The 14,051-nt window shown below is 41.6% G+C and overlaps 1 protein-coding gene across 1 annotated transcript in view; it reads right to left on the minus strand.

Annotated features, from left to right (window-relative positions):
* Positions 1-13,787, minus strand: part of LOC136441600 (serine/arginine repetitive matrix protein 2-like) — a 22,071-nt gene extending 8,284 nt beyond the window's left edge. The window contains exon 1 of the mRNA XM_066437978.1: positions 12,766-13,787. Coding sequence (XP_066294075.1) covers positions 12,766-13,356 — 591 coding nt within the window. The 5' untranslated portion in view covers positions 13,357-13,787. The remainder of the gene's footprint in view (positions 1-12,765) is intronic.
* Positions 13,788-14,051: the final 264 nt, after the last annotated feature.

Below are 14,051 nucleotides of genomic sequence, written 5' to 3' on the forward strand. Positions count from 1 at the left end.
ACAAGCAAACCAAACAAAACAACACAATACAGGGCACTTAAATTGATATAAACCACTCCAGCAGATTGATATCTTGTGATGGGAGGTAGAACCAATAGCCAGTATGTGAAGAACTCATCCGCTTAAATCGATGATTCAGAAATGTTGACTCTACAACCTCTTTACCTACAAGTTACAGCAAAGCTTTGATCCACTTATACAACGTCCATATCAATGAACGCGCACTGAACACGCTATAGCACCAGTGATGAGTGTTGTTTTATGAGTTTTCAGTCATGAGTCACAATATCAAATGTATCATGTAATGTATATTTTAACACCAACATTTTATCGGCGCTAGACACCTAAACAGAAATCATACAAATTCTAAAGATATAATCAGAGAATCCACAAAAACACCGTGAAAATTTGTCCATCGATGTGTGCTTTATAAAAATGAGGATCCCGAGACCACCAGAGGGAAAATTACACAGACATCACCGTAAATTGTGGCGCTCGACTGCGCATGTCTCATGCATGTCTACTTACTGGGCACTGGTTCTTGACCTTTAACTTCATGTGATAGTCATCATGATATGAAGCATTTGCAACAAACGTTACAGTTTGTTAATGAGAAAAAGGTTTATCATCAACTACTCTCTTCACCCAGTTAGACATACTAGTAACCATTAGCAAATCATTGCGGAAATATCAATCTATCACTATTCACATATTGTACATTTATGAAAGATATTTGCTACTGACGATTTAACACATTGATCATATAATGAATGGAGATATTTTGATGATTCAACACATTGATCATATAATGAATTGAGATATTTTTCTGTGTTTCATTTTATGTGACCGTTACTTTATGTAATTCCTTGCACGTCATAGCGTTTTTTTTTCACAGCCGCCACTTAGCCCTAAGCCAGCCACACTTACAGTTTACATCCTTGATGTATGGGTGACCCAGAAACATAAATAACCTTCAGGCAAGATAACACAGGGGCCCATTTCTATCAAGATTGCATCTTTTCTGGGAATTTTATTATCAAAGATGAGCCGGTATCGCTTTTTGAATTTGCGACAATTTGCAACATTGTGGGTAGATGGGCTTACAGCGCATACAAGAACTGTGATACTTGTTGGAATATTAATGAATATCAAGATATTCTGCTTACAGCCCCCTCCTGTCACACATAATGCATCGGGCCCGAGGTTTATTGCAATGAGAATTAACCGGAAGTCATCACTGCACCCTTTGCTGATTTGTCGACTCATTTCCGGTAGAATGCTTCACTCCTTTCAATTATGAGAGCGTGTGGAGTGACACCAGGTAACAAATTAGGTCAAGTGATGTTACACCTTTGTATATTCCACAATACGATTATTCAATAGGATAATACAATACAATACAATCAATATTGCACAGCAAATATCCTCACCAGGTGGTCAATACAGGGGATGATTGTGTAAATTCATAATCATAATTCGTAAGTCCATCCTTATACAGTCAGGGAACGCATCACTTCTTTATGCAGTTGCAGTGCAAAACGCATGCGCAATGTTGTAATAGGCCGTTTCTAGTTAGATTGCATTCTACGTTCATACCACCTCTACATGCAAAAAGTCAAAATATCTAAGTTACCAAGATGTTCGAACACGACTTTAATGTGGTTCTTTGTGCAGTGCTCCTTATATACATAGACATCACATAATATTTTCCGACATACATTTATAAACCTGGCAACACGTGTAAGAACGTCCAATGTTAATGCATTCAATTAGCGGGAGTGTTTTTCTGTGTTTGACATGGAATGAGGGGCGTGTGTGCTGTTTTATGGAGCCCTCTGCGTTTCTCGGTAACCCCAGACGAGGAAAGGTACCGTCACAGACAGGCGTTAGCGACATCAGACAGGGGTTTCAGTTGACAAGTAAACATATTGTAACACCGCCGACGCTACGGAAACGGTGTACCGGCCGCTTCCCCCGAGTTTACAGTAAATACGGTCCATGTAACTAGAGCGTCACTCTTCCAAACGACCTAGTTTTCAAGACGCGCGGAACTAGTACAAACCGTTCCTCAAACACGCGAGGCGAAAGCGTCGGGAGGAGACATGTTTGTTCTCGGCAACGCGACAACGAAAGCTGCTAAATGGTACCTTTGGAATTTAGGCCGTTCCGCCATGCAAGTTTTAAAGCACGCTGGGCAACTTAAGTCATGCGAGGCACTTACCCAAGTATTTGTTTACATTGACAGCGTGAGCTTTTTTCACCTGAGGCTAAGCCAACCTGAGAATTTCTTGGCTGCAAAATGTGTGAAAACAACAGACACTCGCATCCCAGGCGCCCCAAACACGTAATGATTGCATGTCTAGATTGTTGTTATAGGAACAAACTATGCGTTAAGAGTACATTGCAACGTCTTTGTCAATAGATTGTCTGTATTCTACTGTACTTCAAACACAGGTTTTCATCGCTATTCGAATCAATTTTGGATAAGAGTAGATATTTCTCTGATTACGATCCATGAACACTTTGACATCATCGATTTCTGCATTTTCTTAGTAGGGTAAAATTATTAATCTCGCCGTAGGGCCTACAAAATCTAACTCCTTTAATTTGGCTAAAGGGAACAGAGACTGTTTGAATCCTTAGCAATCAAATTACAATCAAAGCTCACCGGCTGTAAATGCCTTTTACAATGAGAAAATCGCCCTTGGGTTACCCCGTCTAAAATAACTACACAACGCACGAACTGCTTTCGAGAACTCTTCAAAGAAGGAAATGCTTTTGAAATCTGAACTTCATTGGTATTTAAAACTCGTAGTCTTATTTCCATGTCCCTTTCTTTGTCGTCTGTAGCAAAATAGACTGACGAAAGGGTTCCCCGGGAAACTAAATTAGTCGTGACTCTGGCTGCAAAAACAAGTCATAAATCTTTGCCAGAGGTTTAAGGAAATGAAAGCTGGTTGTCTGGACCAAGTGGTGCGGTGACTTTGAGTAGTGTGGGTCTTTTGGCACGCTTGTCTGGGCAAGAAGGGGTGTTTTTGTTGAGGCATGTTTGCGACCAGAATCGGCTTGTGGCTCCCAAAACCTGTACTCAAACAAATGTAGCGACTCGAAGTGATGTAGGACCTCGGCGAGTCACCACGCTCTGGCGGCCAGAATAGTGCTAGCTGGTTGGCGGAACGTGAGCTAGGACCAGCGGGTTAGCTTGCCGCAGAATCCGTATGCCAGCAGATCTTTTTGATAGAGCGCATGAACGTGCATCAAACAAACTTTTGATAGCCAGGTCCTAAATGATTTGCCTAGACTGTGGCTAGGACTATGTCCACGGAGTGTGTTTGTGTGTCAGTATGGAAAGGTCATTAATTAAGGAATGTCTACGTTATCTATGATACTAAAGACGTTCGGACATACTGCCGCAAAATGCTTCTAATTAAGACAAAATATTTCCTACGACTGTAAACCGTCGCTCAGTTGCAGCTGCACAGATAGATTTGTGAAAAGTAGCAACAACAGGGTCAAATTAAACGTACCTTGAACAAAAGCTGTCCTTGATGAAACATGTTTGCAATCATCAATCTCGTAGCGCTAGGAATAAATCATTTTGCACGTTACCTTCATTATTACAAGTATTTCTGTAACACTTGTTTGTTTGTGGATTTGGGTCGCCAAAACAACAAGGTTCATTGCGTGACAAACCCTGATGCAGGCCTGCTAGAATTTCAACAGGGTTACATGGTACAGTTATGAGCTTTCAACAGCAGGTAGCCTAGCCTGTCATCATATCCGTACAGGCAGCCTGGCCTGTCATCATATCCGTACAGGCAGTATGGCCTGCCATCATATCCGTACTGGCCTCTGGATTGGAAAAGCTCTCAAGCTGGTCTCATTACATATTCCGAATGTCGCCTGCATTGAGGTAGTTTTCTGACTGTTCACACGAAGAAGAAAACAAAGTTGTTTTCTTCATCTGAAGCCAGAACCGTTCTATTTAGAGCGTCATTAATTGTCTGGGCAGTCGGTCCGTGAATGTTTCAAGATGGCATATTTGACGGGGTCATCTTATGAATAAGTGACAATCCTTACCGAACCCACACAATACATACTGTCCGATTTGTCAAACCACGACTTAAGAACCATTTTAGTCTCTTTTGTTCAACTTCCCAAGCCTCTAGAACGACCTATTCACTGCACAACAAAATTGTAAAGACGTCACATAAAATGTCGACATTGCCATACGCACAATATGATTACTTCAATAGATTTGCCATGCAGTTCTTTTGACCTGTACAAGATTCGGCGAATCAATGGTTTCCTGTATTTGCCTGGCTGTCGTCGCTATACAACACCAATGAACAGCATTCAATGAGCTGATTTCAAATTAGAGCGGATGAAAGGAGCTTGTTTGAAGGGTTTCTGTCAACACTGTCAGTCATAATGAATAGCTTATAAAGCAATTAAGCCAGAATGGCCTTCTCTGCACCCAGTGTGTTTCCTCTGATGCATGTCGCTAGCTTGTTGTGAATAGTGTGTTATTTGTACCATTGATGACCATTAATTTACTGATTGAATGAAGTAGAAAGATGTTACATCTGGTGGCTGCTATGTTCAAATTTGCATATTGTTTTGATAACCTAGTTTATAACAAACAAAGTGTATTGCAAGTACACACCCAAGGGCCATTTGCAAGTACATTATGTACAAACAACACATATGAAAATGAAAATTACAATGATATTAGGGCCTACGTCAAATGTTATTACTACATTCTAAAATATACCTGTTGATAGTTTTGTTAGGTCTGACTTCTTCTTTTGAGGCAGTGGAAGACAATTTTACCCACTTCTTCTATAATATGTGGCCATGGGTTCTTTGATTTTGATTTTCCTCATGGAAAAATAAGTGTGCATTTTGGATGCGCTGATAAATAATTGGTTTCTTATACAATGTATAACCAAGTTTTGTGTTTGTTATCAAGCCCCTTCATCTAGCCAAGGGTGTGCCCCATGATTTTCTCTTGATAACATAGTCTTCTATGTCATTGTAATTCAGGACAGTTCTAATATTGTATCAGTGCCAAACTGCGTCATACTATTGAAGACAACAACTTTAAAACTTTCTCCCTCGAGTACAAACTGCTAATTACACCTGTTGACAGGTGAGAAAGAATGCTTTGATGACCGCCCATTGTTTAGTAATTGGCTGGTAATTTGACGGAAGCCACTCGATTTTTCCTCGCCCTTTAGAATAACTTTCACATACGTTGACGACTAGGATGATGTATATGCCTGCAGCGACGTAACCATATCTTGCATGTTACTCACGTTTTTTGTACATCATATGAATATATGAAGCCAACTTCATTTTGGAGCTAGGTCTTAGACGAATGTATCTGACTCATAGACAATACAGACAACCATAGATCATATCAGTTTATCTCGTATTCTTTGTGGCGTAATGAAATAATTATCACCAGCTTCCCATGATTGGCTTATTTTCCTTTGTTAGGGATGAAAACGCATGACGTGCGTATGATGATATCATAGATAATCTGTGAACCATCTCACGTATTCTGCGTCAATATTTGGAAGCCTGCCTAGGTCCTACAGTACCCTGGGGACAGCAAGAGCTACATCAAAAGCCTTCATCAGAGAAACACTACCGCTACCTTCAAAGGAATAATCAGATATGAAGAGATACGATTCATGTCTTTTCTAGCCTTTTACTTTCTTCTTACGAGATCTTTGACATTTAAGACTTTTTCTCTTTCCCACATCTGCTCAAATACAACGTAAATGTCAGACTGGATTAAAGATGAGCTTGTCTTTAGAAGACTGTCATACCTGTGCGTATATATCAAGTCCGTATAAGTTCCGCATTATCTTTTATTATAGGGCATACGTTGTTAAGCGGTATTTTTGAACACGGATTAATATGGAATATTCTATGGCTGTTTAGTAACTCTAGTATGTGTGGATGTATTCTAAATTCGCCGAATAGCCAACAAAAGTTAATACAGCACGCAGATAGATTTGATGTACGAACAAGTGTGACAGTCACAGAACATAGACGTTGTGCGTCATTCCACAGTCCATTTTCACAGTGCGCAGTTCCCGTAGGCTGTACCGTGCGTCACAGGAAACGACGGCCGTACGTCTGGAGCGGTGACCCTAACGACGGTACTCTTCTACCCGGGTGACCCTAACGACCACGCGCTACGAGCGCTGAACCTTATCGGGGCAATTGAAAAGTGAGTCGGAAATAGCCGTCGCACAAACAACGCCCATTCACAAGGATCATATTTCTGTTGATGGAATGAAAAACGATCAAGGTCTTCTACTCGACCTCACGGTTGACGCTGTCAGGGACGTGTTTTGTTTTCTTGTGGGTTGCCGTCGCGTAAGCCGTGGTAATACTTAGACTGGTAGTTGCACTGGCATCTTACATTGGTTATATGGTCACAAACGCCCGATGTTCATTTACACAAACCTCTAAAACCTTTCGGTTCCTAGACGAAATGCAAATAACCTGAAAACTGTTATAAGAAGCCGATTTAATGTTACAAACAAATAGTGGCAATTGCACTGGCATATTACACTAGTTATATGGTCGCATTCGCCCGATGTTCATTTGCACAAACTCTAAAACCTTTTGGTTCCTGGGCGTACTAATAATACAAATAACCTTAAAACTGTTCTAAGAACGATTTAACGTCAATGTTACAAACAATAGAATCAAGAATGCCATAGGTACATATGGCGCATATGGTGATAATATGGTGATTCATGAAGAATGTATTCATCATATGAATCGATATCAACAGGGCCTGAATTCTGGAATCATATTACGTGAAATATTGATAGGAATTTCACCACAAGGTCCACACGAGATCACACGTACGGTAACCTGTCTAACCTTATCAAACAAAGAGGATGCGTTTTTGATGAGATTCAAAATTTACAACCAGTTGGATCGATAAGTGTCTGACACTGAGACGTTATCAGATTATCAGAATCTGCCTGACTGGTCTTCTCAGAAGAAGAATCTGTCTGTCAAGAAAATTCAGTTAGATTCATATCTTCTCTCTACGATCCAGAGCTTCGGGCTATGTCGCTATCTAGGTAAATCATCAACGAAGGCCTTTAAGTAGCCTCCATTAGGCCTTTCGAAGGGGGTATAGATTGTAGAATATGGCAAAAATAGTGTGAAATATAATAATTGGACAAAAGAGTGAGCCCGCAGTGACGGTAATATTTCCCCCTCGGAAGTTGCAAACTGTTCTATATGACCGGCTTACTCCTCTGGCATGTTATTCTATTTGGCCAGTTTCTACTATTTCCAGCAGCTTGTGGAGTGTGGTAGGGACTAATTATAATATGATAACCTTTATGCTTGGTTTCTTTAGATTTTGGGTGTTTTTTTATGTCAACGATTAAGGCAAGGACAAAAACAGCAGCTTCATCTTCAAAACCACCTGTAACCCAACGTCATTCCAGTGGAATGGTTCGGATGGCAGCCATTTTAAAGATGGCGGCTTTGGCAGCCTGTTGCCAAATGGTGCTCAACAAATACACACAAGAAAACATTCTTACAGTCGCGTTTTGTTGACTTACTAAGTCAATCCCTCTATTGACGGCAAACCTCAAGGCTTAGTGTCCGTCTTCATAATGACCAGGAGGACTTAATCCTTACACCTGGAACCACGTTGACTCATTAATTCAGCGCACTGAAGAGCACAATAGGGCAGTACATATGGCAAAGAGCAGATTGTGTTTTCCCATTTCATGCTAGGTATTTGCTCCCAAATACTTAGCGATGGTTTTATCTGCGAATAGTATGTACCATAGTACACCGTGACAACTATGGACAACTGGTTGTACCGTATGCCCTATCAGCAGATTGTTTGAACTGCAGTCAGCAATCTCTGCCGACTTCCTTACTCCAGTAAATAGTCAGTTAATAGTGTTCCAATGTTTGGTCAGGTGCTTGTGGAGGTTAAGCCTTGTTGAAGTACGGAGCAATAGTACATAATTCGACAAGCCTAACACTGTTCAAGCCTCCTGGACGTGATATTTCAATAATCAGAACATGTTTATTTTAGGATTGACATACCAACTGAAAGTTCAATAAATTTTTTTTTGGTCACGGCTTCCACACATACAATTTATGGGTAGGCTTTTTAATAAGGCCTGAAATTAGCGTTTTTGTTGAGTCCGGGTGGGGTTGTTCAAGCATATGTTTTGGATACGGTATAAAGATTATTCATGCTACAGCCACATACCGAAATGAGTGTGTTACAAAGTTTGCTTTTATAGTGTGTTCGCCGTTAATTGCAGAATGAAATTTGGACGGTCTTGCTTTGATAATCAAGTTAATTTAGATAACCTAGTTAATATGTACTACAACATAACATCCAATGATCGGGTTATGGCACAATTGGCCTAGATTTGAGGACGGTCTGTTAATATGTACCGCAAGATGCAATTTGTCACTTGAGAAGGAGGTCGGCAGCAGTTTCATTCGTACGTTGATGAAAACGCAAAATTGCATTAACTTTGTCAATGAAAACAATTTAACGCCGCATTTTTCAAAATGGTCCCGAGTAACCGGGAAAAACCTTCAGAATTATAACAGCGAAACACCGTGACCCGCATGTAACGGCACATTCTTTATAGATAACATTTCACAATCCAGGCTCTGCGTTACGATTGGTTGGCGTGCTTAGTACAATACTTTGACAAGCTATTGGTGCGCGCTGTTATCTGATATTTGGTGGATAAGAATGTTATTGGTGTTTGGGGAATATTTTACATTTTAAAGCATCTGCTCGATACATAAAATGGTAACAACATCTTTGGAAAATGCACGCTACGTACACATTTCAGTACCCTTTATAACAGTCCATATTTCAACTTTCTGCATGTAAAATACGACTGCAGCAATTTTGAATTCAATTTCATCTCGTGTTACGTTTGTAAATGGTCTTAATGAAAAGAAAAGTATTGAGATAAATATGAAGATAAATACCTACCTAGTCTCGCTAATGACTCCCGTGACAAGTTCAATGCATTATATGTTTGATTTACGTGGCTTTATGGTTGGGGTTTGCCAAGTAGCAAAGGTACTTGTATTTGCGAAACATCATTAACTACGTTTTGCACAAAGTTTCATAGGAATCGTATACAATTGATAATTGGCATTCCAAGATTTATGTACAGTATAAACATATGTTTTCACTTCTTTTGGGATAGTATAACATCAAATATCTGTAAAAATACTTTTGATATACATGTATTTGTATTGAGTTTCTGCAATACGGTGAAATCATTTTAAACATCTTGTATTTTCACTGTATCAAACGGCAGGTTGTAAACGTTATTTTCAAGACTTCAACCAAGATTTTTTTCAAATGTTTTCCCTTTCCCCTACCACAAGTGTAAATGTCTTTCAAAAGTATATACAAAACTGCAAGCCTAACATTGTCCCTGACTACTGCATACACAAACAGATGTCAATTTATGGTTATTGGGCATAATCAACTTCTCATAAATTACGGTCAATTGCTTTGGGTAAAGTGGGAGTTGGCCCTAATGTGGACATGTCACTTCGCTTCGCGTCCCTCTAGTCGGTTACTATCGACACCAATGCCCGGTTACTGGTCACTCCTGTTGCCGTGACCGTAACCACTGAACGCCATTGCCGGCTGAATGAGTCATGCTTTTCTAATTAGTTCACGTCCAATCGGAAGTGACATATGACGTTGAGTGACACGGCCCTACCTGGGCTATTTAATTTACTTCCTGGATTATTGAGTGTTAAAGGAAGCCGCACCCAAGTGTACATTCTTAGATAGGGGTTGGGTTTCCCAACACGGAAATGGTACTGGGAATCGAATTTTACACGGGGCTTATAAATCAGTGCTATAATCTGAAAGAACTTAACACCTGTCCGCTCAATTCGTAGTAGGTCAGGACTGTATAATCCGGGTGTAAATCCTTGATGGCATAGTAATGTATTAGGTCTTACCTTATACAGGTTTTACAACTAACCGCTGTGATTTCAAGGCTTACATCACTGCTGTTTGAACAAATCGTAAATTACAACTTTCTTTGCGATTTCAACACAAAGTACAATATGGGTAGGTGTAATATACAAGCGTTGCTGAATCAGTTCAATCTAGGGAACGTTATTGTATATTCTAGTTGGCGTCATAGAATAATTACGTGATAAGGGTAAAGTTATAACTTTGTACTAAAATGTGCAACATACTGTGTTTGCTTAAGTGATAAGACTTGTGCTTTATGTTCAGCAAAAATCACTTCATCATGGGCTCAAGAACGTGCGTTCACAGATGATGAATCAAAGTGTTGAAAACAAAGATGGCCGCCTGATTCAAGGACGCAGTCAAGGTCATAGGGTTTTGAATTTGACACACTTGATGATGACGACATAATGCTTCTCAGAACCATGAAAATATTAGGTTTTGAATATTTCATGATCATTGAGCTACATCTGAATACATTTCAGCATATCTTTATCACGTTTTGAGTGACGTCACCGTTTTTTAAACAAAATGCAATATCATAGAAGGCGTCCACACTATTGAACCCTGGGGGATACTGAGTGGTAATTATACCATGTCTGTGGATGTAATCACGACTTAATTAGTGAACACCATATTAGGAGCGCTGGACCAAATCTACGACGGTTTAAACTACAGAGGGTATATTTGTAGATTCATGATTAGGACGTTTGGGAGTTAACCACGGGTTAAGCAAGCCCTCACAGAGTTAAATCTTCGGCACGCATTCCCGAGCCGCGCCCGGGAGAGCCCGGCAGAGCCGGCTTTGCGTCGCGGTTGAGTGATTAGTGGAGGATCTCTTTAGTCACAGTCGCTGATGGAATAATGCGTATTATTTTTGTCTCTCTACATTCGCGCCAATAATTCTGCTGGCGACGATTTAATACAATCGATAGATATTCGTATCTTTTGACGTTATATTTAGTGTGATTTTTCCCCTGGAAGAATGAATAAAAATGAAAAAATAAATGAAATGAAATAGACATTAAAAAATTGTGCACATGTTTAGTCGTATTGAGGAAAGAAAAGTCATTATACATCAAAACTAGGCATAACTTCATCGCAAAAGAAATATACGGTCAGTATCATTGTATTTCATTAGTATTTCAGTATATCATTCATTGACATTGAATTCACGAAGTTTTCACATTGAAGCCGGCCATTCAGTAAAGTGTGAAAATTTGAATAATAATGTTATCCTGCTTGTCGTTCTTAAGCCGTGGGAAAAGACACGCTAAGATTCACGGTCAAATCAGGTAAATTAGCAAGCCTGGGGCGGTGATATCATGAATGAGTGCACCGGTTTGACATGGTACCATACATGATTCATTCACGCAGACGGTGTTTCCAATTATTGCATTTTCCGGACGTTTGAAGCGCCTTGCAAACACCAATACAGAAAACCACTCATTTCAAAATAAACTGGAGAAGGATCGCGGATTTGTTGGGCTTTGTTGTACACTGGCTCACAGGAATTTCCTACTTATTGAGAAAGTAAAGCACCACTTATACACGGCTATTGTGTTGTCTTTGTAATAGAGAATGCCAGAACGCGATGCCTTTTGAGTACGTTATTGTTGTACAATATGTCGCCCCCCTCCCCACGTCCAGCATGCACTGCTGCCATAACAGGTGGTTGTCTGTTTGCAAATCTGACAGGGAATTAAATCGACCGTGTAATCTACTATTTTTTCACTAAGTTGAGTGAAAGTGTATGTTATTTTTGTGTCCAACATACGTTATTCTATCATCTTCGGAATTATAAAATCTACATTAGCGTTTAGAGATATTTCGTACATACATTATTTTTTCTGTGCCGTGTTTTATGTGTGTGTGTGTGTCTTTCTTTAACCCTTCTTGTTCCGAGAAAGCCTTCAATCGCCACACCAAACAAACAAAGAGAACAGTGTCTTCCATGGTTCAGAGAACACTGACGCTAATCGGACGGGTGAGGGACGTGGGGACGTGCTATAATGCTGCAAAATGGACGAGTTTATCGCCCTATGTTTTTCAGTGCACATATTTCGACCGTAAACAACAGCAAACGTAATCACCGCACCGGTGTATCGTCGGAGGAAATGCGTACGATTCTACCTCAGGGCAAAAATGTTGGAACCGCTAGACTGTAGTTGTTGCGTGTATGTGAGGCACAGAGAGGTGGTCGCACAGGTGTTGATTGTTGTACCTTTGTGGAACATTATGTACCTGTCCCAACAAAGGGGTTTCTCACCTGAGGTCAATCATTGCCATGACAAATGTCTTTCTTAACGAACGGTCCCGGGCTTCTTCTTTTTTCAATATATACTCTATATATGTAGAAAACATCGAAATGTGTGGGTGATTCATTGGGATGCGTGGTTGTAGATGAGCGCAGCGATACGCATTTTATCGATCGGAAGAATCGTTAATATCCTGACCTCGCAGGAAGCAATTTTACGAAGCCGGCATTACAGGGCTGAGTGTCACAGCACAGTCATCGAAATGACTTTCACTGGGTCAGGCTAGCTTGTCTGAATATGGGATATGGTTGGGAATATTCCAATGGTTTTCGTTCTCGTTTCATTTCTTTTATGAATACATGATGAGGGATCCACTGCATGCCGGAAACCGCACCTTTTCCCCCTGAAGCACTCAATATGTACACCCTGATGTGGGGAAACACATGTATGCATAATAACACGTTTCCTTACCATGTCGTCTAGTGATGACAGATCGCACACCCGGCGTTGTGGCGGGGGAGGGGCCTCCTCTCGAATCTCCTCCTCGATTTCTTGCTCCATCTGAATCAGCATGGGGGCCAGCATCCCAAATTTAGCCCCCCTTCGCGCTACCTCGAGCAGACATAAAACAAAGCTACGCTCGTTTCTACCCTCGATCAAATCGTTCGTTTCGAACATGAGAGAGTCCGACACACCCAGGCGTCGCCTGCACCAGTCGATAAACATGGCCACGTTTTCCCGTGCGCGGAACGTCCCCGGCTCGGCGTTTCCTGACGGAGAGATGTCCCCATCCCCCGGCACGTTCAGACGCGCACCTGGGTGATCCTCCAGGTACTCTATCGCCTTGTGGCGAACCATGTTGGCCAGGTGACACAGGATCAGCCCGGTCTCCAGGCGAGGAACGAAGTTGCTGACGGTCAGCTCTAGTTCGAACAGTGTGTTGAGCCAGTCGGCTAGATCCTCCTTCATGGCGTACAGGTACTCCTGGCCGGAGCTGAACGGGCGAATGGACGTGCTGGCCGCCGCCCGTACTCGCTCCGTGAGGTACTCCAGGTCAGCCATGTCTGCCGCGGCGAGCACTACCTACTAGAGTGTTCGCCCCCGCTGCGTCATGCCTTAAACGCGCCTCACAGCAACGCAGTGTTTGATCTGCACTTCGATCAGGCAACTTGAACTGGTTCCGTACACCCCTGCGCTCCGTCGCGATTGGCTGGCGCTGAAATTCCCCCGGGTAGCGCACAATGCGCGCGGCTAGATTCTATTCACCCGCGTCACATCAACAAACATACACCTTTCTTCAGCAATAGAATGGGTAAATACACGATCCCAGCCGCCAGTCCCTCACCATTTGTCGTTTTCAAACATGTCAATTTGGAACGATCCGCTCGACTCGGGGACTCCGGTTGCTATGACGACCGCACATTACAACCAAGCACGCCCTGCTTGCGTCGTCAAAACTCGTCCATTATTCACCATAGCGCGCTTTCCGCAAGCCCTCGCCAAATGGACCGGAGTAATTCTCCCGGTTCTAAAGGTCGCCAGGCAAACCTCGCCGCTGTTAAAAGAGCGCGGGTAATATTACAAACGTAATCAAGCCGTGTGCGTTGTGACTCAGGGAGCTTTATGTCGAGCGAGTGCAGTGTTTAGATTTGGAACGCCCACAAACGTGGTTTGTATTTCTCACCTATAGTCCGAATGTATCAAAGTAACCATATCATGTTTTCAACGTGAGTGACAGTTGAACACTTCACGCACGC

This window comes from Branchiostoma lanceolatum, chromosome 1 (assembly GCF_035083965.1).
Source record: "Branchiostoma lanceolatum isolate klBraLanc5 chromosome 1, klBraLanc5.hap2, whole genome shotgun sequence".
NCBI classification, from domain to species: Eukaryota; Metazoa; Chordata; class Leptocardii; order Amphioxiformes; family Branchiostomatidae; genus Branchiostoma; species Branchiostoma lanceolatum.